At 39.4% G+C, this 26,710-nt stretch overlaps 1 protein-coding gene across 1 annotated transcript in view; it reads right to left on the bottom strand.

Annotated features, from left to right (window-relative positions):
* Positions 1–26,710, bottom strand: part of PCNX2 (pecanex 2) — a 160,211-nt gene that overhangs the window by 34,440 nt on the left and 99,061 nt on the right. Inside the window, exons 22-25 of the mRNA XM_075146457.1 lie at positions 24,998–25,108; positions 20,119–20,246; positions 5,474–5,532; positions 2,852–3,067 (exon numbers count right to left, since the gene is read on the bottom strand). Coding sequence (XP_075002558.1) covers positions 2,852–3,067; positions 5,474–5,532; positions 20,119–20,246; positions 24,998–25,108 — 514 coding nt within the window. The remainder of the gene's footprint in view (positions 1–2,851; positions 3,068–5,473; positions 5,533–20,118; positions 20,247–24,997; positions 25,109–26,710) is intronic.

Raw genomic sequence — 26,710 nt, forward strand, 5'->3', positions numbered from 1 at the left:
AATAGGCGACTGGATTTGTACTGAAGATGAGATAATCTAGGTGAGATTCCTATTCCCATTTTCCCACTCCTCTCCTCCTCCTCCAGCAACTTGTCTGTGCTTTCCCAGTTCACAGTTTGCTGCCACTGTCTTGGTCCAGGTCTTTTGAACGCTCGGGTAAGGGTGCTGCTTTGCAGGCTGCCAGCCTCCCCCTGAGGAGCGTGAGAGAGACTGGGAAAGGGGATATTTGTGATGAGAACTCAGCTGGCTCTAAATAGCAACCCATGAAACACATGAGAGGCTGTGGGGTTCAGCCCCAGCTGAATTTAAAAACCTGTTGCAGCCAGCAGACATGTTGGATCTATTCACAAAGCAAACCAGCTACAGTACTAACACTGAACAGCATTAGGCAATCTGCATGGAAAAGTCAATTTTCAGACTCATTTAGTTACTTAAACTGTGGTTTTAGGGAATACAGAGATGCCTTGACAGGTGGCACACTGCAATTTTTGAGCTTTGCAGATCCAAATGCAAAAATGGCACTTGCCTGGTCATGAACCATCCTGGCTCAAAGTCAAACAAAGTCTTCCCAAACCACTGCAACAAAACTATCCAGTTGTTCACCATTCAACTTCCAGTTCATTAAGCCTGTCTGCTAGGCCCCTGATCTTTTTATCCAGCTAGCACATGGTTTAAGGATCCTGTCATGTTTTTTCATCTCTGTTTCCAAGATTTACTTTTCTTGAACTGCCTGGGGATGGTGATGATGGAGAGGGACCCAGCAGTAGGTGGCAACTGCATAAAGGAAAAAAAACACTCACAAAACTCATGTAATTTAAGCATGAAAGTGAGATTTCTTTCTTCTGTTTGTTTCAAATCCTACAGTGAACTATTTTAACTCAAAAGGATGATCAGCAAAGATAATTTTCTGAAGTTAGAATGCAAATTAATGGAAATGTACATGGTCCTGCTTACTCAAAATCCCAACAAATCTGAATAAAATGTCAACATTGTCCAAGATATGTCTCTTCTTTAACATACATAAATCACTCCTGGAAGTAATTTTTCTTTTCAGATCTGCAGAAATGAATGAACTATTTTTTGACTTCACAGAGTTTCCATAAAGAATTATAACTGAGAGCAACCTAAGAGGAACCAAAAATAACAGGCTGACTAAAACTGTCTTCAATTAAAAAAAAAAAAAAGGCAATTATCTCAGAGATTTACCAGCCTGTGAAACCAGTGATACTGTAACTAAGAGATTTGAACTGCCATAGTATTTAACTATTCTTGCAGAACGACATAAATCTGCATTTGTCTGGCCTGGATTTGAAAAAAGTAATAGCAAATTCCAAATCTACCTAAAAAAAGCCTTCCACCTGTGAAACCATAGGGTACTTAACCTCAGAACCTTCCTCTGACACAGCAGCACCACTGCTTACCTTGGGGGCACACAAGGAGAAGATAATACTTGCACAGATGTCTTTGAAGTTGAAGAAAGCCACAGAGACACACATACATCATCATCATCATCATCATGAACAACAAGACATTTTAAGGCTGATAAGCAAATTCTTTCTCTTCTTTTCCAGTTGCTTTTTCTTACAATTTGCCTTTGTACTGAATAGGTAGGTATCTCTTCAGGTACTACAATACCGAGCTGTTTCAGGTATTTACTCTTTTCTACATAACTTTTCTTAAGATACAGGAGTGTTATCTTCGTCCCCACCATATAGGAAGGAAAATGAACATCAAGCATTTACCACAACCTGTTCAACATCCTACAAGGAGTCTGTCACAGAGTCAAGACTTGAGCCCACACATGTTATTTCCTAGTCTAATCCTCCCACACCTAAGTGCATTCAAAGAGCCAGCCTGTCTCCTATTTTCTCATACTCAACCTTGTTGAAAAGTCGCCTTGATTATACACTCCTCTACACGTTGCCCATTAGCTGCTCAGCCCTTGAGCCTGGGAAGCTATTTATTCTGGGATTTCAAAACTCCCATTACCTGCAATTGCAAAGTGGTATCTTTGAAAGGTTACAAACCCAAGCAACAAACCCAGACAGCCAACATGTGTAGCATGAACAAAATTTAAAAGCTGTTTAAAAGTTTTGTGGTTTTACTTCCATTTTTCTTCCTACTTTAGGGACAACAACAGACAAAAGGACAAGAGTGTGACACTACGAGCAACTGGCCTCACAAAAGTCACACCACTGAGGAAGGGGATGCAATTGCCATTCCTTAAAGAGGAGTGTCCTGACAGAGGAATATACTGAACAGGAAGAAAATCAGGTCCCTTCTTCAACTGAAGTCAGCGCTTCCTAAGTAAGAGAAATATGAAGCCCTGACTGACTTGCTGTTGACTCCTCTCCTGTTCTACTCTGACGGAGACCATCTCAGCACTGGCATCTTGCATGAGCTGACACAGGATATTTTCCATGGGAAATGATATTTGGGGTTTTTTCAAAGAGAAGTTTTGGGGGGTTGAACAATATTAAGAACAACTTCGGTTTTCATGGTTATGGAGGGAAAGAAATAATCTGAAAACATAACTAAGCATAACCTAAAAGATCTGTGAACCAAGCAAATAACTCAACATGCCTTCTTTCTGAAAGTCTTATGATACTGAAGAACATGACTCCAAATTTCGTAACACCTAGGTTTCAAAACATTGTCATTCAAATAATGATACACAGAAGTACAGAGCTTTTAGACAGACAGACAAATATCTTTAAAATAAGAGAGAGAGAGAGAGAGAGAGAGAAAGGTCCTTAAACTCTATGTCCTACTATACGGTTGTGATAGATTAAAAAGCCAGACAGGGTTTCTTGCTGGTTTTGTTGTTATTTAAATCATCAGGGATCCTTACCTCGAAATTCCAGCCCTCTGAGCTGAAAGGTGACAAGGCCATTTCCAATTTCGATCAAGTGCACAAAAGCATTTAAATAATCCGATGCCAGAATAAAACAGTCTCCTGTGTTGTAGTTTCCCCAGCGGCCCAGAATCAAATCTCCACAAAGAGACTCCTGCAGAGATCTTGTCAAATGCTCATAAAAAATTGAGTTGAGATTATTGTCATCATTTCCTACAACCAGAGCAGCACACATTTGTAAAGAATAAAATTTATAATACACTAAGCCATTCTGCATAAAATCCTATGTTCCTTTTTATTCCTGCATAAAGCTTTTTCCTCTAGCTGGATGGTATCTTCCTGATACTTTATACAATCTACATTTCCTAGGTGTTTTTTAGCCCTTCAGAGAATCAGGCCTGAAACTTTTTTTTAATATGAACGATATTGTAAATAGAACATCAAATTAGTGATAACACATATTTCAGACTGAATCAAATCACCCCCATGTTTTACAACAGCAAGAATTTTTTGGTTCCACCGAAAGTCTCTGCAATGCTAAGTTAATGTCTACATATTGTTCTTAATTTTAAGAAGCCAGAAATAATGATTGTTTCAGTACATAAGCTTAAATCTGAATATTATTTCTGAGATTTTTAAAGAATTCAGTCACACAGCTCCCAGTAATTTTGTTGGGATTTTTTTTTTTTGTCCTCCAGGAATTTTTCGAGGCTTTGTCCATGAAGTATCTGTTGGTACTTAAGATGAGGATACATATTTTCAAAGAGTTCACTTAGTATATTGAGAAAGAACGAAACAAGGTTCATTCACCACTAGAATTGCTACCACTTCTTTAAAAATAGTAGCTGTCCAATTACATATTGCTTGCACCAATTGTCCAGGTGAAAAACACCCCATCACAGTCTAAAAGTGTCATCTCATAAAGGTCTATGGCATTTAACTGGATTAAAAGCAGCACTTTATGATGGAGACCCGTGAAAGGGAATGAACCTTTCACAAATGCTAACACAGTGCCACATAATCCAACGTGGTGTTGTCTTGTGCTTGTACTCTTTTACATAATATATGCTTGACATGAGAACTGCTTTTCTTTTCTATAATGCATCAGTGTCTCACCTTCAATACTTTTAAAATGCTGGTACATGAATAGATATACATGTACAAACCAACACCTTGTAGATATATTTGTATACACGAGAGTGTGTATGTGGATACATATGTACAGATACACATGCATATTTATGTATGTGCATATTTAGGAGCAGATATAACATGGAGAAAAAAAACAGAGGATGACATCTATAGCTTCCCCTACAAATTGCTCCTCAATACAAGAGGAGTGGGTGTGTTACTATGCTGCTTTTCGTCACCATGGTCATTATGCATCCAGCCCTGGCATGTATGTATATGCAGGTGTGTATACACATATAGACATACTTGGCTATACACCTTCTGGAATATATTTGTGTCAAGATCCAAACGAGTCATAAAATGAATCTTTTAAGTACACACACAAAAGGAATGTTTTGCTTGAGCTATGGGGTTTAAAACATAATTAAGTTATTAGCATACATAATAATGTTAAAGGTTATTGCTATCAGATGACAGAATGGCCTTCGGAAACATCTTAACTGCCTGCCTTGAAATGATAAATAATGAAAGAGCCCTATATATGCCTCAAACTGCTAATACTTCTCTTGCCTTCTTGGACACCCTGGATTACACCCATTTCTGCTTGAAGATGTGTATTTGTTCATGCTACTGATGTAATGGAAAAGGATAAAAAGGGGGTGATAAAATAAAACAGCAATAACTACAACGTAAACTTATACCTCCACAATGCAAGCCCCTGACACCTCAGTGGCAAAATAAAATCAGCTGCATAACACTGAAGCGGAAGAAACCCATATATGAAACCCTGGCCGCTCTCACTGGGACCGGGATTTGGCATGAAACACTGGTAAGGACTCTGTCCCGCCAGGTGCTGAAGAGCATCAGCTGAGGTACCACATGCTCTCCGCGTCCACAGACTTGCCAAAAAATGCCCTCGCTTCCCAGTCTCGCGGGAGCCACTCGGTGCAGCCCAGGAAGGTGCTTTACATTGATCAGAGCTCATTTAATGCACCAATCCCCAGAGGAGAAGCCCACCATCTTTCCTACTTCTTTCTTTTACCCCCTCCTGCAAATTTTCCAACTTCCCTTTCCCCCCTCTCCAAAAAGGTTTCTCTCCAGGGAAGAGGAGATACCTGTCAGCTCAAACTGCTCAGCGTAGGGGCACTGTTAACCTGCTGCTTTTTTCCAAAACCTTTCCCTGCCCACAGCTGGCCTTCAAGTCTAGCTGGGGTGTCTGCTGCATGCTCCGCACAAACAGCAATGTTATGATTAACCAAGCAATTCGCAGCCCTGCAGCGATCTGATCAGCTACGCATAACTGAAGAGTGAATTTACTTATCAAGTCACACAACTTAAACGAGTGCTCTGCTACATTTAAAACGTTCTGGTTTGTTCACACAACAACTAAACCCTTTGCATCTCTTCAGCTTCCCAGGCAAAGCTTCGATGGTGTAAATACATCACATTTTGCAAATCAAGCAAAACACCCAAACTCTGAGGCCATACCTGCATCCTTTTCGATCTGAATTGCCAGTCTGGTGTTGGAATGGTCCGATCTTTTGGTGCTGGAAATAAAGACATGTTGTACAGCCAATTCTTTTTTTTTTAAATAAGATTCTCCCCAAAACACATTTTTATTTTCTTGTTAACATAACTTCTCATTCTGTGCTTATATCATTATGCAGTTCACACTCTAATCTGTTCATCGGTTTACTCCAAGTAGGCATATATAGTTATTTCAGTTCAGTATTGCTATTGATATTGTAGCTTATCAGCACACAAAAGAAAAGTGTCTGTGTCCCCTCCTCCTTTTCCTCAAACTCGTTCTTCCCCACCTTCCTTCTTGTGGGGCAGAGTCCATTCAGAATTTGGCTTTTGTGACAATACACAACACTACGTACTTAAATAATTGAACTGGCTCCAGAAACACATCAGCCAGGTGCCCCAAAACAGTGAATAGAAAGAATATTAAATCAGTCTTTCTTCCCTTCTAAGGCTTAAGGGAAACAGCTGGACTCAAGAGGTTTTCTTTATGCGAAAATATTTCTGTGGGTGTATAACACCTATGGAAAAACAACAACAAAAAACCCACTTTGTTTCATATTTAGCTAAGCAGCAATGAGAGAGTCCCTGGTCATTCTTATCGCTTGAAAAATTGTAAATTACAGGGTCTTAGGCCATACAGACAGTAACCCTGTCTCCCTTATGAATGACACATTCCCTACTCAGTATGTTCATTGTAGCAGTAGAATATAAATACCACAGGAAAAATGGTCACAAAACAGAAAGCAACTAAAACGTAGATTGGATTGAGCTTTTATTCCTACCTGTAACAAAAGACACTAACAAAGTCTGAAAATAAGGAACGAGTAAATCCCTGTGGGCAAGCACGCGACCAACAGAAAGAAGTGGTTGTTGTAGCGACTAGGGATATTCAACACCAGAATTCCAAAGCATATCCCAAGCATCCATCTCCCAAGCCTTCAGGGCACAAATGAAAGCCTGGCTAACAGAAATGCTATAGTAAATGTAAATTTCCCTGAAATACTGCTCTGGCAGTGGTGCTTTAGGATTTCAGCACACTTCATTACGAATATTGCCTCAACAGTTTTGCCCTCAATCAGATATGTAAATATTATCATTCCTTGGAAAATGGCGTTAAAGCAGAAAACGGGTAAAGACGAAGCCACTTGCCCCAAACAACAGTCAGGATATGTGACAGTGGTGAGAGTCTCATCGGTTCAACAGCCTGCAAACGCGGGGGAAAAGTGCCAATGCACCACCTCTCCTGGCACCGGCACCGAGGAAGACACCAGGCGTGGTCCTCATCGTGTCCTTTGTCAAAGGACATGTGATGAGGGCGGCATGGCCAGGTGGGACTGGCGGTGGTCTGGCTCATTAGGATGGAGCACAGAGCACAGTGGAGATTTTGAACGGGCTGATGGTTAGCCAGTCAACTTAGAAAGCCTGAATTTAGCTACTCACTATAAGAACTTAGACATGCCCCGAGGAAGACTGTGGCAAAAAGGGTGTAAGTTATATGGAAGGCTTTCAAACAGCTTAAATAACATTGAAAAAGGATGGTGTAAACCCAGGGTAATGTCGTCTTTGAAGCACAGTAGAGACTCTCTGGGGGTCTGTACATCCTCATCGCAGTATTGGCTCCCAGGATTTTGTGTGTCAATATACAAATCATTTAAAAGGTTGGAAGTTTCTGAGCTGAAACTGTAAGCTCATGCTGAAGCCAACTGGGAGAAGGATGCCATTGATGTCCCTAATGTTAGAAAGCCTTTTCATCCAGCCTCTATAGCCTCCCCCAGAAAGCTGTGGAAAACCGACCAACAGAAAAATTGCATTCTGGCTTCCATGTAGTAGACAGAAGAGGAACAGAATTGCTTTACTTCTACTCCCTAGCAGCAACTGATTTTTGCTTTAAAAAGGCATGTTCTTTACTTTGCAAGAAATACAGTTGGAGAGAATATGAGTCTTAATTAGAATTATTTGTAATTAATATTAGTACATTATCTACATAGATTAACATTTTATTTGATGTATTATTTATCTTCCTGCCTCTGGTTGGCTCAGCTTATTGTAACTGCAATTTTCATTTCCTATGCAACAGAAAATGGCAATGGGGGGAGGGCCTTCTAAGCAGTTCAGAATATAAAGAATGATTTTACTTCAAAATGGTTGTCAGAATTCTTCTACTCTGATATACATTCACCTGCAATTGCAACATATGCAAGAGTAAGCATAAAGATTAGGTTATGGAATTCAATCAATTTTCTATTCTCAGCAGAGAAACGCTGCTGATTTCCAAATGCATATGTTTTAAGATTAAAAGACTCCTTATTAACTTTCAGTCCCTCTGAAATCAGTGTGGCAGTATGAGGTACAAGTCAATACTATTCTTTACCCCGTTTTTTTACCAACCTATAAGGCATTTCTGTTCTTGAGGCATATTGAGACCCATACAAATCAAGCAATACTTCAGAAAATTCTAATCTATAATAAGTAGGAATCCTTTTGCCCAGCATGCAGCTCTGGCTCCATTTCTCCTCCCCCCCGCCTTTTTTTTTTTTGAGAGAGAGAAAGATGCATGAAACAATCAGGGAAAATCACAAGTGCTTCAGGACACTCCGAGATGGATAATGTAGCCTGACTGGGAAAAAGAGAACGAACCAGAACAGCTCTCACAAACAAAACAAAACCAGGCTCCGTTGTGGCTTTATCCTCCATTCCAAGCACAGTAACGATTCCTTAAGCAGCTAAAACATGGGCCTCAGGACACGAGACAAGAAAGGATTTACCTTTTCAGACACTACCAGAAAAACCCCAATCTTTATACAGATATTTTGAAGCATAATTTTATTTTTTTTTTAAGACCGAGGGTAATAGAGACAATTTGTAAAGTGAACTTCTGTCCTGAAATTCAGTTTAGTTGAATAAATTCAGTCAGGTAATCCATTCTGGACTTCAAAAATCTTCCACAATTATTAGTAATCAAAGCTATGTTTGTACCTTCTTGAAGGCAACGGGAATTTGCACAGCATTAAACTACAATACACTGCGCCTAACAATCAAACCAGCGACGCCTTTACTCCTGGGCTTTTCGCTGTCAGCTAGGACTTCTCAAAGGTCTTTTGGGACTAGTGGGTGATTCGGGCTTTCCTCCAGTGGCATCTTGCTTTAAATTTGGTTGTTACCACTCATCCGAGGTGATAATTAGCTCAGTAATTGGATTTCTTCCTGAATTGCATTATTCTATGCAAACCGAGTGCAGGTCCTTCAGCACTTGCCCTAGAGAGCCAGTGATTGTGTTTGAACGTTTTCAGCTTAGTCTTCAGCAATTTTAAAGTCAACATCCTGCTTAGTTCCTGAAATATCTATCTCATGCTCTTTTAATCCAGCATTTACATGGGCACTGAGATAATCCACTGGTTTGCATAGCACTTTTCACGCCATTACAACTATCGCTTCCCTTTGCAAAAGGATGAAGTCATCTCCTATACTTCCCTTGTCCAAAAATACCGCTTCGTTTTTTAACCTGGAAAGACTTTCTTTACTCTCCCAATTTCCTTAGAAAGGTAGAAAAAAGACTGAGGGGGATTCAGACAGCCTGGGGAACATAGAGCGGATGGTAAGAATCGGGCAAATGGAGGGGAAAAAAAATAAATCATTGCTGTGCTTATTTCCAGAAGATGAAAATAAAATTGCAGCTGTTCTATGTGCCTTGCTGTTGCTGGGTTTTGCCCCAAAACAGAAATGCAAGATTTCCAGGATTCCTGCTGCGAAGGAGGGGATCTCTACTTTGAAAGAGAACAAAACGAAGAAAAGCAGTTCCCCTCTGGGGGATGCAAGAGATGCCTTTCTAGGTAGATCCAAAGTTTTTATTTGTCTGTGCCCAATGAATTTTAATCCATCTTTCCATGACATCTAACAGGCAAGTCTAACAGAGAGAAACTTTACTATGCCGCAGCCCTATGATTATTCATGGGAGTCTGGAAAAAAATATCCTCAACACTTCCGTGCAAATGTCTTACGCTGCTGGCACTATAAACGGAAGGCTTAGCAATTAAAAACACAGTAGTAGTAGCAGGCTACAACAGTGAGGCAGGAGGGAGAATGAGGAGATGGCAGAATAAGCAGGCATCCATGAATATTTGAAGGACACCAGAGGCAAAAATGATGGTACTAATGGGAAGTGTGAGGTGCCCAAGTAGTTTTAAATCAATTTCACCTAAAATGCAGAATGATTTCAGTGCGATTATAACAGCAAAGGCAGACAGACCCTTCGTGCATAACCATGCCCAGGTTTTCTAGGCAGCTGCATGGAAGACATGCCTTAGGTTTAACTTACGTCAATAAAGAAAGATCTCTTAAAAATGAAAACAACTTCTCCTTCCTGATCACTCGCTCTGATTTTTATTTTTCATGCTTTCTTCCTCCGCTCCTTCCCTGACTACTCCAGTGTTTCGTCTAACAATAGTAAAAAGTGGCTTTGACTGCATGCTAGGAAACTGGGGGAGGGCTAAGGTAGAAAAAGTTCCAGTTGTAAAGACAGCGCTGTTGAAGGATCCTTTTAAAACATAGGAAGATCTTATTATCAGTAAAGTTTCCTGTTCTTAGGGTTTCTTTACTTTCTTAAAAAGGTTTTTATGATTCATTCGGAGAGCTTCTCGGGTTTGGTTTTTGGGTTTTTTGTGGTTTGTTTGGTTTTGTTTTTTTTTTAAGTAGGTGTAAAAATCAGAATTGCGGTCATTTGCTAAGATACTACTGAGCATGTTTATTTGGCCTATTCTGAAGCCTTTCCTAAAGACGAGGCTTCTGTGCTCCTGCAGCAAGAGGGATGCAAATAAGAGGTGAATTTGAGATCAAAAGCTGAGTGCCCAAATATGGATTAAACAGCCCACCTAAGTGCTCTGACTTTCAAAGGTTTAGCTGGGGAATTCACCTCTGATTTGTAAGCCAGGTCATTTAAGCATCTGTGTACTTTAAAATATTCACTAATGCTTTACCAAAATGTCATCAATATCCCCACTTTTGTCTTATTTGCCTACCTTGCTACTTAATTGCTTTCCCCTTGTCTGAATATGCTTTTTCTTTTAAAAGGCACTTAGTCACTATCTTCAGATATTTTATACTAAGCAATACAAGGAGCTTTATACATGGAAGGATTATGCCAACTGCACAGAGATGTTTGTGCTCACTCTTGTGTCAGTGAAAAAGGGCTGGGACCCTGACATTCCTGTAAGGATGGGGCTTAGCGCAGGACCCGGCATCACAGCTATACCTCACTGTCCGCAATTCATAGACATACTTTTAATTTAAAAGCAAATGTGTTAATTGCACACAAAAACATGCATCTGAAATACTGCAGGTAAGTGTTATTTTTCTGGTTTTCCCACTGTGAGCCAACGCAAACATTATAGGAAAGGTACTATGCTGTGCCCAGCTCTGGGTAAAGAGCTCTGCAGGACTAATTCACTTGGACTCTGCACTGGCTGATGGGCCCAGGAGTGAAGTGGCAAAAGCCTGAGAAACTGTAAGGACCTGGAGAGTAGAAAGGAGGTGATGAGAAATGTCCTGGTGAAGTTTTCACCAGAAAAAGAGAGCGAGATCAGACAGCAAAAAAAATTACCAAAATGTTGGGAACTGCTTCAGCAAATGAGGCCGAGATGTTTAGCTCTTTTACCCCACACAGAGAGATGTACATTGTTTAAACATCATAAAAGGAGGAAAGGACAGCAAGGCATTTCAGAACTCATTCTTAATATTCTTTATTGCTGAGGACAAAGTGCTCTTATGTTTTTTCAGTGTGCAATATTATAATAACATATACTTAAGATATTTTGTCACTTTTAGACTCAAGGTGACTGCTTAAAAATAAAATTAGGAGGTAGAGATGGCAAGGAAGTATGAGCAAATGCAAGAATAAGACAAAGACTGCTGAATGATGTCTTACAAAGAAAGCCTACATCAGAAATAGTAGTTTAGTTCGCTATAGGGTTTTCCATATACATATTTCTCACCAAAAGGTGAAGGGAGACAAAACAGAAGCTAACCAAGCCATTCTAGTGCCGTAAACCTGCAAGTGCAGCATCAGTGATACTACACTGAAGAACAAGAAAAATCTGATTGCTACTGTGCAGTTGTACAAAATCCAGTCTAAAACAGGGATAACTTTTAATACCTCTGGTTTTTTCATTGCAAGGACTGTTGAGAGTGTTAATCATTTACAGCAGTCGTTATGGTAGTCTCTACAGTACTCTTCAGACTGAAGAAATCTCCAACACATGGTTGAACTAGATGGTATTTTGAGAGCAAACACTGCTAGTCAAAGGATTCGAACAGAAAAATCCCTCTAGCATTCATCCAGTATTTACTTAGTCCCAATACAAAGCTTCAGAGACAATTCTCAGTGGCAATGGTGACATAAGTCTGCATTTTGCATTATCTCAGAAAGGAGCAAGAGACATTTTACATTTTGCTCTTATAAGCCCTCAAGCACTTTGGGTCCAGTACATACCCCTGTACATCAGGAGACAACCAGAACTTGAGCAAGCTGTAGCATGAATTATTCCCTGCTGCTATCTGTACACAACTTACATATCACTCAGTTAGAACAGTTACACTTGCTGAATATCTCCTCTGTGATCTCAGCTTTTCCCCTGTCTTCACATCTTGACAAAAGTTGCTTGAGTAAGCATCTTCCTGAATGAAAGGTTTGAGTTTAGTGCTCCAAACCTCAGCTTGCCCTTAAATGTTTGATTCAGTTAAATCTAAAACAGGAGGTGATCTACATTATCCAAGTGAATGGGATGAACGCTTGCTGAGAATACTTATTCTTATGGAAATTCGGTCAATCCATTTCAACAGGTTTCCAAGACTCAACATGACAGAAATTTCGTGAGTTTACTTGATCTCATTAGATTTACATAATTTGGAAGCTAAGCATTAGATGAACAGCTTATAAAATTTTAGTGCCACTGTATAGCCACATAAGCCCTTAAAATACTACATGCTTCCTATTTCAGATTTCTGAGTCCATTCTCATCTTTCTCTTACATCCTGTTGCTGCCTTCCTTTCCAAATATCTTTAAAAGTCCTCTTCTATCATGCTCATGATTTCTTTTCCTCTATAGGTCTGAGTTCCTGCTTATCAATGTCTGTTGCATTATCCTCTCAGATTTTTCACTGCATGCCTTTTCCTTTTTTGCCCATCCCTTTCCCTTTTCATTTATCCTGCTTGTGGTTTTGATCTCTGCTTGTGTTCCTGCCTGGCCTCAGCATGCATTCCCTCTCTGATGCCTCCCTTCTGTCTTTATTCTGTCCTCTTAGAATGATTCAGTGAATTGGAGTTGTGAATGCATCTTTAACTCGGCAGGGAACTACAGAGCACTGAATCAGAATGCACTCCCAATTAATTATCACACATATGGCTCCTATTCAATTAGCCTCAATTTGTTTTATTGACTGCCACGGGCAAAATTTGAGAAGAGGAGATGTAACCAGTTAAAGAGATACTGCCAAACAGTTAAAATACAACTTTGAATTTTGTATAGCATCCCTTGAGTGTGAAACTCTTGGCAAGTCAGAAAACACTTATTTTAATACCAGATCTGTTAAAGGTGCCTGGTTTTCTTCGCCCATCCTTTTCCAGACAGATCTCACATTTTCCCAGTTCAATGTGACTCGACACATGGAGTCAAGCGATGAGGTGCAGGCTGGGTTGGAGAAGAGATGTGCATACCTCCACACCGTACAGCAAGTGGCCAAAGGGGCACACATTCACACAGGGTCACTTATTTACTCTTGGGGAGATCACAGTTCAAGATGCTGAGGGGAACGCGATTTCTAGCAGGGCTTCTTTTAGCCTGGGGCTTTACCTGAATCAACACTTCCCACACCTGAATGCTGTGGCTTTGTCACTCCTCAAAGCCCTACACACCTGCTGAAAGGGATTAAAGACTCTCAAACCAGGCAACTGTTGCAGGTACAAGTCCATGGGCAGTACGGGTGGTGTGCAATGTGGAGATGTATAGCAGATAGGCACTACAGCAGGGAGGAGTCAGGGAATGGTCTTGAGAAGACAGTCAGATGAGCAAGTCTTACGAATAACATGTAACTTCAGAGGGCTCATGAAGAACTAAGGCTGAAGTATGGACACAGGTGTTCCTTGTTCTTCAAACGTTTTGGTTTTCTCTATTCTCTCCCCCAATGCCAGAACCATGACCACACATGCAGCTGGAGAACAGAGCGCAACTTCCCAAAGACCAGTTTATACTCATGGTTTCAACAGAGGAGCGTTTTTTTCCCCAAAAAAATCATCTTTATTGGGAAATCTGCCAGTTGTAAGAGAAGAGTAATGGAGGAAAAACAGCAGCAACTTGCTAACATTTCAGGTTTTGCATCACTGCCAGCCAGGGAGAGCCACTACAGTCAGCAGAAATGCTGTGCCCAAGGGCACCCAAGCCAGGCCTAAGTGTACCTCAGTACCAGTCTAGGCTGGATGCTCAAGGATCTAAATCCCTTTGAAGTCTCCAGAAAGACTGTCACCAAATTCCACATGCTTTGTGAACAGAACCAGGCAGCCCTTCTGATTTGAAGATAACACACCAAAAATTCAGACTAAAACCATTCATTCATTGGTCCTATTTATTTTGACTTGTAAGTTCCAGGCACTAATAGGCACCCATTTTGGTTTTATCTACATGCTGACACTTATTTATATTATTTTGCTGAGTTCTAAACTAACTTAACACTCAATAAAAGCCTGGAGGAGCCCTGAGGCCAAGTCAGTGAAGACTTCTCTTAAGAGAGCCATGGTCATCAAAGAGACTAGCATTCATAAAACTGAATTACAAAGGAACTGCTAACAAAGGAACTAGAACCTTTGTACACTCTAGAGTAAAGTTGTGCAACTGAAATACAGAGCTTCTTTCGTAAGTCAGTTCATAAAAAACAGTATAGAAATAGAAGCAGCCAGAGAGAAACACAAAAATTAGCAGAGAAAGAGAAACAGTTCAGAAGAAACTAAAATGATTGCAATGAACAGTAAAACTCATGGCTGCAGTGTGGCTTTCATGTCAGGTGGCTGGAAGTATTCAGAAAAGTTTGAACCCTAAGTAAGGAGAAAAGGCAGTGACAATAGAACATAACGTTTCTGAAGTGATATTTGAAGAAATAAGGTAAACACTAACTCCTGTTGATTAGGGGAAAAAAGGTTCTCCTATGCTTAGCTTATGCTATAATTGTTGACATCAGAGGTTAATGTACCTTTCTTTAAAGTATTCATTATAAATCAATGTCCAAGGCATTACTGAACCATAAACAGCTGCTGCAGTTGTTCCTCTGTAAACATCACCACTATGGAGGTCTAAAAACATGTGAAAAATCAAACAACATAGCAAGAAAAGACTAAAAAAAGAAATTCAGCCCTAAAAAGGAAAACTTGAAAGGTCTGAACATGCAGCTCCCAAACAAGGCTCATGGACAGTTATGGTTGAATGACATTTTGTGTTCAGAGCAGGGATTTTAGCAGCTGTAACAGATGAGCACGATCACAGGGAAACCAGATGCACTATGGTGTGTTAAAAATAAGCATTTGGAAGTGGAAGGCCTGTTAGTGTACGGGGAAAAAAGGAGGGAGCAGACGGGTACGTTTCATAACTCCTTTTCCCACACACGTGCATAATGTGCAGTCAACCCGAATTACGTCTACACTGGGAAAACTCTTCCCATTCCACCTGCAGACTGTCCACAATGGGCAGGTTAAGTGAGCCGGTAGGAAAAAAGAAAATGCCAGCTGCACTAGATCTGAGGCAGGGCAGGTTTTCCTCACCCTCCGTTCCCAGCTGTATTAACCTTACAGGTGGCTATTTTCCAGACCACAATGACTGGAATAATAACACAATGATACACTTTTTAAAAAGATGGAGAAAAGAAAGGCTTGCTCACATATTCTCAAACGCAGAGAGGTGTCCTGCAATGCCATTCTGAGATAACTGGCAATTTAATCACAGCCTCCTCAGAGACATCTAACAAATTCAGTTACACCACATAGTAATTCACTCGAGACCCTTCAAAGCAAATGCAAGCTGTGCCTTACCCAAAAATAGGCACTGAACCAGATGACCGAGAAAGAATAGAAACAAGGAGAAGAGAGGCAAATAGAAACAAGAGAGACGAGCGGCTTGCAGGCAGTGAAATCTGCAGATTCCTGGTGGCAGTTTGCTGTTTGCGGGGACAAGTCACAGCTGCAGCAGAGAACAGGCTGCTCGACGTGATCCAGCGGTTAGACCCACTGGGGAATGAAAGTAAACTTCCTACTCTGTTCTGTCCATTGCCTTATCCAAGATACAAAGCAAGATAAGAGGAAGGGAGGCGGGGGACAGAGTCAAGCTGCAGCGTGACAAAGTATTTAAGAAAAAAAGCAAAGCAGAGGAATGGAACAACCGCGTTTGAACAAACACTTTATGCTTTAAAGTGCCTATACATTAAACAAGATTTACTGCTATTTCCTTTTCTCTCTCTGACATCTACAGCCTAATCATTCCAACAGCTGTGAAAATAAAGACTAAAACAGTACTCTTCAAACTGGGAAGCAGGCTAATGGCAGGACAAAGCCAGTGTTGCATCAAACTTTTTTTTTTTAAAAAAAAAAAAAGAAAAGAAAAAAGAGAGAAAATTTCTCATAGTTGGACTCCCACGAGGCAATCAGCTCATGAGCAGGCCAGCTTTCTGATTTTACACCCCTCTCCTTTCAACAACAATGGCAGCAAAAGCTGTAAAAGCTGTAAAAAAGTGGTTGCTTGAGAAGTTGTTCTTTCTTACTCACCTTCCTTATTGCCTTACTTTCTCTTCTTCTTAAAGTCACCCTTCCCTTTCCCCCCCAAAAGATCCCTGACCTCAGTGATGTACTGGGGTACTAGACTCTGAACACAGTGAGTACCAAAGTGCACACTATAAACAAACAGCATCTGCTGATTGCAGGAGAGAACACCCATGCCCTGCGCACACACCACAAGAGCACAAACAGGCACAGTATGATTCCAGAATTTTGAAGAGCTTACTAGGAATTTCACAGTTTGCTTACTGTCAAAATGAATCTTTTTTTTTTTTTTTAACCCACTTGGGTTCTTCCATCTTCTTGAAAAAACAAACAAGCCACCATCTTAATTCTCTAAGACTTTCAGCTCCAGCTCACATCACCTAGAGCGGCAGATGCCCAGTCAGAAACCTGAGGAATCAAACTCCTCTTTAGCCAGCAGAAAAAGTGGGACTAGAAGAAACACTAGAAATGCAAGACGTGTTTGTGTGCACTCAGAAAACCAAATTGAGACAACCAAACCAGCTCTTTAAAGAACAGATGGAGCAGTTGCTCACCACTTGGGCTACTGGAGTAATAGCCCAGCTTTATTAATAAACATGGTACTGTCTACTTGCTGATGTCCAAAGCTTCAATGTTGGATTCATTTTACAGAAAATGAACCGGATGGCTTTTCCCTCATCTAATTTCACATGGTTGGCCCAAATGAGATGCAAAAGTAAGTTTTCCTTAAGTGAAACAAAGAAAAAATGAAGTTTGCCTGACAGCAGTGAAGTGTGCATATACTGATGAACAGAAATTACACTCTAAGAAAGCAACCTAATTTATGACTTGGAAGAAAAACAAAACCATGACATTTTGATATCTAGACTGCTCGTCGAAATTGTTTTCCGTTAGTCCAATTAAGAGGTTAAAGTATAAAAACATATAACCACGGAATTGACTGCCTCTGTAACTTCATACAAACATAAATGAGTTTTTGCACAGCTCATATAAACGTGGTATTTAATGTAGTCATCAATGTAGCAAGGACGTGTTTAAAAATGAGTATGCAAAGCAGCCAAAACAAAAAAGCTATATAAAGCACACTGAAGGTAGCTTTCCCCTGGGCAAAAGTTCTTGTCAACAGGCAATGAGTATGGAAATAGCAAAAAAATCTGCCAAAGCTTCTGCTTCGTATAAGCATGTATCAGACTGCACTGTAGTGAACCCGTGACTTTTCATGAATACCCTGAACTGAACTTAGCAAAAGTAACTGCCAATGCACTCTAAAAAGAAATGTATACACCAGCTTCCCCATCTGTTTGTTCTGTTTCGTCTTACAGCACCTGAAGTACACATCTGGCCATAGGGCACTGCAACCCAAAGACAGACAGGTCAGTGCAGGAGCCAGCACAACTTTCCACTCCAGCTCAAGTTCCTGATCCTATTTAACTCCACAGCTCTGAAAGAAAGCAATCATGCCATCCCTTTGAATTTTTAGATGTTGAAGGGTCAAGATTTAAAGCAGTAAGGCAAGGCCCATCTCACTTCATTCAATTATTTTAAGTATTTTGTAGAAAATTTCCCTATTCTTAATACAAAATTACTCCCTCCCCTTGTTTTCTGTATTTTCACTGTGTCCCTTTAAGACTCAGGACAGTCCAACACTTACTCGCTCTGCTCAGTTCTTCATGTGAGCAATGAAATACTGAAATGGAAGCGAGGCAAATGAGAATAGAAGTGCTATAGACAAAATGAATATAAATTTAGGAGTCGTCATTACATGTGCATATTGTGGGATACCACAGGTTCAGGCAAACATTTATTTCACTTTGATGACTACCTGAATCTTCTACAAAGCTGTTTTCTACTTCTGAAAAGTTTTTGAGGGGCAAGGTTGTGTTTTTTATGTTTAAAGAGAGAAGATAATAAAAGATACACTGGAATTTCTAACAAACAAGAAATTTTTCACAAAGAGCCTAACTTAAGCATTCATGTTGAAGACAAAGTTGTAGTTACTGCTTATTTTGAAAGGACAAGTAGTGGTGGTTTAAAGTGTTGCACTTAGGATTTTACAGTTTATGGGTAAAACAAATAGTTTTGTTTTAAAAAATGATTAGCACCAACTTCTCTACTTTCCTTAGTGGGAGTCACAGATGGTCAGTACTGATGAAAACAAGATCCCCTTATTTAAGTATCACCCATCAAGCACCATCTTTTGACATTTCCTTTGAATATCTTCTGTTCATCTCGTCCCAAAAGCCTTTGACAAACCAAAAGCAAACGAAAACGATCCCTCTATCTCCATCTACAATAACCTACAGATACTACACTACCCTAGCTATATGGAAATGATGTGCCTATAGTGGAGTTTGATTCTCTAACCCGTACTTAGAAAAGAAGCAACATGCCTTCAAAATGCTTTGGTTGAAGTAAAATGCTGCAGATATTCAATTCTCCACTTCCCACCTAACACGGTTCAAACTTTCTGTCCAAAAATGTAACGCTTTCTGTGGGATTAGTGGTAGCTTCCTGCCTTTCCACGACTCCCCTCAACTTCATTCCTATGAAATAATGAACCTGTTGATCCAGAAAAAGATGTGAGAGAAAGAACTCTGTTAAGATCTGGTCCCAGTGCACAAAACTTGGCTACCCCCCCCAAAAGGTTTCCACAAATCTCAGAAGCAAATGCAAAGCCTCTTTATATGACTTGGCTTTGAGTAAATTCTTTATAGATGAATACATATTCACTCACTGACACAAGTCAAATTGAAACAAAAATAAACCTCTTCAAACTAATCAGACCCTTTCTTCTAAAAGATGGAAAAATCAATCACTGTAATTTCTAGTTTTGAATTCTTTTGAGGTGCTCAGATACATCAGTGGCACTGATAAAAGAAGTGTGGTAAGTGTCTAGTACTTCTTACTGGCCCGGCCAAGTCCTGATTTGGCCAATACAATTTTCACTTTGTGCCTCAAACCGCTGTTCTGCAGCTGCAATAAGTTACCCTGAGCCTGGTTACATGTTAGTAGGTGGTGAAGGGCTCATGTACTGCCCAGAGCGCAGGGCTCAAAGGACCCCCCTTAGTCACTGAATCCAGCGCCTAAACTTGCAGACTGCTCAGTCATCCCTTGCAAAAACTACCTCCATCTGCAAAGGGAAGTGTTTCCCTGTCTCCAGTACTCTTGTTGGGAGCCCATTAGATCCCAGTTACCAAGAGCTTTCAAATCCTACCAGGTAGAAGGAGCAGAAGCTCTTTATTCAATCTTTTCAATATTCTACATTTACATCCTTGTCAAACTGAATGAATGGCAAGTAAAATCTGACAAAACCAAGCAATTCTTAAGTCAAACTCCAAGATCAGATGTAGCAAATAATGACAATGCGCACTCATCATCACTTCACTATGAGAGTTACCTGCCACATCCCAAATGGTAACATTTAATCAGGCCAGTATAAAATACATTAATGCAGTCTGACTTCTAGTGCCAAAGGCTTCACAGATTTAGTTGCTAACACTAGCTAGCAAGACAAAAAAGGCTGACAACTGGGAGTTTTACTGATTTTTTTTTCGCAGCTTCGTTACTGTATGTCTTACAACAAATGCAACATGACATCTCATCTGTAACGTACCGCTAATTGTTTAAATACATTTTCAGAAATATCCAAGTAACCATGAAATAGTAAAACACCAGAATCAAGATTCAAAGATTAACCTCTTATGCCCTACAACAATTTAAGGATTATCTTCAGAATGAAAAATACTTCCAGAAATGAAACTAATGAGAGCAAAACCTTTACAAATAAAAAGTGTAGAAAATTTTTGAATAGTCTTACTTGTAGTTTTTCTCCCAGAACTTGATCGGTCTTGCATATGATGCGATAAAGATGACGCTACCAAGAAATGGACTCAGTGGTGTAGAAAAGACTGAAGTGGCCACAGTTTGGAAAAAAAGCATAGCAGAGTCTGAAAATTGCAAGTTAAGGTAACACAAATTATTTCCTCGTACTTTTAAAGCATTGTTGAGGCAGCTCTTTGAACGATTTATTTTTGCCTTTTTGTTGTTATTTATTTTACCAAAGAAGCAGTAAGGAAAGGAAAGGAAGGCAGGCAGAGCCAAATTGCCAATTACCAGCATGTAATCGGTGGCTCTTCAATGCTACACAGTTGTAATGGAGGCGACATGTCTGAACGGAGTATGTTATTAGCAGGGCAACTCTGTCTAATCTCTGCCTGAGGACAGATCCTGAGCGTAGGCAGAACAGTAAGTGCCCTTTTCCAGCTACCTTAGTGTACCTTCTACAACACAAAATGCCTTTCCAGAGTCTGACACACGGTTTAAAACAAAAATCCCCAAAAACTCATTTTCTTGGAAATTCTCGGTTCTCTGCACTGGAGTCTTGCTCCCAATGTGTCCAGTATTTCATTCCGTGAGTTTCTGCTTATTTTGGAATGACCTAGTATGTGGAGAAACACCTATGCCTCTATTAATCCAACCTGCTGGCTTAAAATCATGCTTTCATGTTAATTTTTACTGACAACTTAATATTCCACACTGACTGAAAGGTAAAAAATGTTCAGCATTTCATACTTTTTGAAACATATACAAAATGAGAAGGTAAGGACAGGAGAATAGCAAATATCACACATAAACATCATAATGCATGCCTGAATCCATAGCTTACTTTAAATGTAAATTCATATTCCAGATTGCTGGAAAGCAAGTTAGGAGATGGGCAAGGATACTGAAAAACATGTGAGTTGAAAGGAACATGATTAAAAAACCCAAGCAAATTAAATATTAGGCTTTAATTCTTCATTAATTCATACCATGTCCATGAAATCTCAGGAAAAAAGTTTCCAAGCTGGCATAAGAGAATAGTTGTCCTTCCATACACCATTCTTGGGAGGAAGGTGCTAAATAAAGAAATCATGGACTAAGGAGCGACTATCAAAGTAGAACACTCAAGTGCATCTCAAATTAAAATTCAGGTCAAATCACTCAATAACCACAGTCTTTTAGCTTACCCTCTTATAATAATATCCTTTATGTGTGTCCCACAGACTTTAAGACTTCACAAAAAAAACATTTTAACACATGTAGTATCATTCCTGGTACAGTATTTCCATAAAAAGGCTAGCTAGCCATGCTTTCAAAGCAATCCGCAAAAATCTAAATCCAAATATTTGCCAAAAGATATCTCTCAAATCCCTCGAACTTATTAAAAGAGAGTGGTCTGGAACAGTGTCTTGTGCATTATTGGGCTTGCAAAATGAGCTGCCCTCAAGAGCATAAAGTTCAAAAAGCAACAGAGAGGACAGAGCAGGAAGCAAGTGCATCAAAAAAGTTAAACTGTCACATTACACTGTAGTCATAACCAGCATTGGCTGTGAAAGATGAACAAGTATTTACAAGTGTCAGATAAGGGAAGGAGGCATTGGAGCTGAAGAGACAAAAAGAGAACAAGGAGGACAGAGAAGGACAGCAAATCAAGTTTTCTAAAGAGAGTTCTAATGTCATGATAGATTTAAAAATTGCTACTATCATGAGTTAAGACATTTAGCACTCCATTGTGAACTGTCTGTATCTAAGACATAATCAGTAGCAACAGTTTTATTTTTGCTAAAAGACATAATGCTCTACTATATGTACTTTGGAAGACATTTCCCATTTGACTTGTGAAGAGTGATTTTAATAAAGTGTTTCATATATGTAAGCATGTCATGAGAGCAAGTAACAGCACCCAATTCCCTTACATACACAGTTGATGTGTATAGCGGGCAGTTATCTGTCATCAGGGTTTTTTTATTTGACGTTACTTGATTTCCTTTTATTAGATCATTTTTTTTTATACCAATGCTTTAATTATGTTTAAGTAGAAAATAAAAAAGAAGTGCCAAAAACTTACAGGCATGCTTTCTTATTCTATGCCCCAAGCCAATTTTCCTGTGTACCATCGTTGTTAGGTTATACAGTGTAGAAGCAGAACTTGTTTCTTTGTGAATAATGGATTTTCTTTTTAATATGGCCAAAATCAAATTTTGAGAAGAAGAAATAACTAAAAGCCCTTCAAACATGAAATAAAACATTCTATTTTCAGGATTAATTCTTGTAATTAAAAAATCTGTTTAAATTCCAATCAGTTTCAAAAGAAGTAACTGAAAGACTGACATTTTCAAATTCTTCCATCCCCTTCTTTTAACACAAAACTATGCAGTAAGGCCAGTGTAAATCCTCTGTTTCCCAAAACCCACATTTCTAATTGCAATTTCTATGGGCCAAAAAACATTTTGTCACTTCCAAGCACAGGATCACTTAGAAGATGGGAGAACCGAGCATCACAGGGCTTCCTTTTCTGATGTTAGAGCTGTAACCCTGAAACAGACAAATCAGAAACTCTCATAAACAGGATAATCTGAACTACAAATCCTTTCCTTCCAAATCTCACCATTGATTATTACGCAAAATCCTCCCTTGACTACAAACTACACCAATTATAATTGGTGTACTGATAATTATAAACACATAACCTTTTCTTACTCATTTAAGCACTGGGAAGTGAAATTGCAGATCTCTCCTCAAGGCAGAAGCCCATTCCCGTTCCTCGGCTTTTGGGATTAGGAGGTACTTCGAGGGGTCACCTAGTCCATCTAGCAGCGACAAGGAAGGATCAGTTAAACCTATATGACTCCTGACAGATGTTTGTCTAAGTTCCTGAAGATCTCTAATGGCGAAGGCTCCACAACCTCCATCAGGCAAAGCTCTACGTGTGTTGCCCTTCGTGCTCTGCGCACCGGAATCAAATGCATTAAAGCATGCAGAACTTCTCATATCACTGAGCCCTATGGCAAAAGCTTACAGAGGCACTTTGAAATTTAAAAATTTATGTCCCGTTTGAAGAAGCGATTTAGGCAATTAAGAACCACAAATAATTAAACTCTGCAAAGAAGTGGCAGGCTTAGTGCCTCTGCAAACTGCAACATGCATGCATCAGTACTGTTTGCAGGGTTACGGTAACAACAAATAAAAATACCATGCAAAAAGTCAAAGTTATTGTTGTTGTGGCAATAGTAACTTGGGCATTTAACCAGTATCTTAATTGCAACATTGCCTTAAAGACAGATTTGCATTTACAAAGGATATTATAAATATAAATAATAGAAAACTAGTCTAGATCACTTTAGTAATAACTGTGTAAATAAACTAAATCCTGCTTAGTTAACTGCTTTCCATTTTGCAAAGCTTAACTGGTACTTTTACCAAGAGTAAAGTTATCACTGCACACAATATTCATGACCAAAGGGAAACTTGTTGAAATATCATCTCAGTTCTTAAATGTTTTACTAAATAACCTTATATACACTTCTCCTGCAATTCATACCTACAACAGAGATGAAAATAATTTTTTGTTGTGGAAGGAATTCTGTCATAATTTGCTACAAATCCCTCAAAGTGCTCAGACAGATCACTATTTTTATAATGCTTTCCTTTCGTAAATAGACAGTCTAAAGCTTTCCCTCAGGGAGTTATTCTGTCTGCAATTCCCTCTGTCCAAGGCTCTCATTTATATTTCCTATCTAGAAACATAAGCATAGGTAATCAATGCTGCATATGATTCAATATATCACAGCAAAGAGCAGAGAGAAAAAAATGACTCAAGGAGGGGAAAAAACACCGTGGGATGAAAGGGACAAAGACTTAGTGCAAAAATCTAATAAACAGTACAAAGTAAACTCTTCAGGAGGTCTGAACTAAAACCATTTTCTCAACTCTTCTTCCACAACTTTGGTTGGGAAAGAAGGAAGAAATGAAAAGTTAGTCTCTGAAAAGTCTTTAGATGTCAATAAAGTTAAATTTGTTCAGTTGAAGTGTTTTATTTCATTTTTTATCTTTTTCCTGTATTAAATCAAGTTTCTAATTGAATTAGACTTTAAGCTGAAGATTTTTTGTTCCAAAAATCCAAATATATTTTTTAACCCTGCAGACATTTGGGGGGTCATTGAACTCTGTGTTTTACTCTCCATATCCACAAAACCAATGTTCACAGCCCTGGAAGAGGCACTGAAACAGACTGTTTCCGAAGGACTGCTCTGGTGTTGATGAACATATGTTGTTACTCATAAAACAGAGTGGAAATGTTAAAAAGGAGAATGCTTCTCAACACCACAATGAAAAATGTACATTAAAATGTTAAAATCCAGCTGCTTCTGAAATGGGGAAAAAAAAATCAGGACAGTTGCAACAGAAATTGGCTCACTGAAGTGAATTTGTATCTGAGATACCAACTAGAAGCAACTGAGAAAGTAACTAGTATTTTAGATCTCAGTCAGCCACATGCCCAGCACTTCACAAAACTAGCTTCCGCATATATACAAGTCCACCCAAGTTGGAGCTAATATGTCAGTCACAACGTTTCTTTCTGGATGCGTCAAAAGCCAGTTCTGAGGACTGTGGAAGTAAGTGATCTGCAGAATGTGGCTCAGTGGGAAGTGAGCAGGCATAAACAGATCAGTTTGAGTCAGAGTTCAGTTTCCCAGTTTCAGATCCCAGGCGGCCAAGAAAGAAAGAAAACTCTATTTCTCAGGAGATGCTCTAAGCATTTTCACATTTTAAAATAAGTTACCTAAGAATTTCACACCTTGTTCAAACACTGTAAATAAATTACATACATGAAGAGGAATTTAAGAATAAAGAAAAACAATTTTATAAAGGATATGAGGTATTGCAAAGAGCTGAGCAAAAACATGGAACGATGATCCCCAGGCAATCTGCCAGGGAGCAATGTATGTCATGATGAACTGCAACTTCTGCAGTAGGTCCCACAGCTGAAAAAAAAAAAAAAAAAAAGAAAAACACGGTAACTTTTTAGGCATTGACATAGTTTCAGTATTAATATCTGAAAGTGGTACTTTTTAGAACTGTGCCCTGGAATGAATGTGAGATAAATTATATTGTATTATTAGCTTTCATGGGCATTAAGGCCTTACTTTAGTACAGCACAAAAGTACATTCTTCATTTGAAATTCAAACTTGCAATGAGGTACGTTTTTAACCAGCATACTGAGGTAGCTCCCAGACTACCTTTCTTCAAAAGTATGTCTGCTTTAATTAGAAAGTGGGAAAACAGGTTCTGATATTCGCTGCGTATATCACACTGCCAGTGACAGGTGAGTGACAGGAGAAGAGATGCCAGGAGAAAGTGGATATAGCGAACAGAGGAAGCTCCATGTGCAACACGTGTGGCTCTGCACATGGAAATCAGACCTATTTCTCAAGAACACAACATTTTCATTTGATGAATCAATGGGAGAAGGCATCACTATGTAAGCATATGCTTGGCATTAACCATGAATTCTAGCTGCATTTTCAAGATCAAACCATCCTACCATAAAAACATTGCATTAATACGAATTTTCATTGTTGTGCGGTACAAGTTGAAAAACACACTGAATTTACTTTTGCTTCCTGTAAAATATGCTTGGTACTACAACTAGCAGTTCCTGATTCAAGAATGATGTGTACTTATTCCCTAGAACACATATTTTTTTCTGCCAGCTCTCTTGGCATCAGGCCAAAACAGATCTTCGGTCTCATCTGCATTGGGCCATCAGATTCATATTGCAGTGTAGGTTCCTGACAAACTGTCAGGAAAGATTTGGCCATCAATAGACATTAGTGCTCAACACACACACAAGTTGACAGTCAAACAGGAGTATATGCAATATTTCATGTTCATATAGCAAATATATGTTGAATTTCCTATAGCAAATATTTTAATTGAGTTAATGAAACACAAGACATTGCCAACATACTGAAAGACACTGAGGCTATATCAATACTTGTATATGAAATGCTTCCAGGGAATGTTCCCAGGCACTGATATTGTATATGTTGTTAAATTGTTAGAAAGGTCCCTGGGAAGGTTTTGATCTGGCCCAGATAGCACTCTTCCAAGCAATCCCCAAGCATCCTTTCGAATGAAAACCCTCCATGGTCCATTTCCAGGTGGCAGTTCCATACCTCCGCCCTGCGTACAGACTGGGAGAGTTTATTAGCATGTTCACAAGCTTCCCCATGACAGCTGGGGACAGAGGGATAGAGTATGGTCCTAGGCACTCTTCATTTACTAGTATGTTGACAGTCAGAAAGGATGCACCTTCACTGGCTAACTCATGTCATCTATCCTTCTGTTGCCCCCCCCAAAGTAACACTTGGCCATCTGTATCCACATCAGCAACGCACTTGGAAGATGTTTCATGAGCTTCTCTAGGAGTTGTTGTAAATAATTGCAAATTAATTGGGAGGGAGGTAAGAATGACTGATAGCATTAATGTGTTTTGGTCTTTGTGCTACCAAACGACCACAGAAACAGCTGCTGTGTGATGCTAACTCCAGTTATAACTGATAAATCTTCCAGCTGAGACGCA

Source organism: Calonectris borealis, chromosome 3 (genome assembly GCF_964195595.1).
Source record: "Calonectris borealis chromosome 3, bCalBor7.hap1.2, whole genome shotgun sequence".
NCBI lineage: Eukaryota > Metazoa > Chordata > Aves > Procellariiformes > Procellariidae > Calonectris > Calonectris borealis.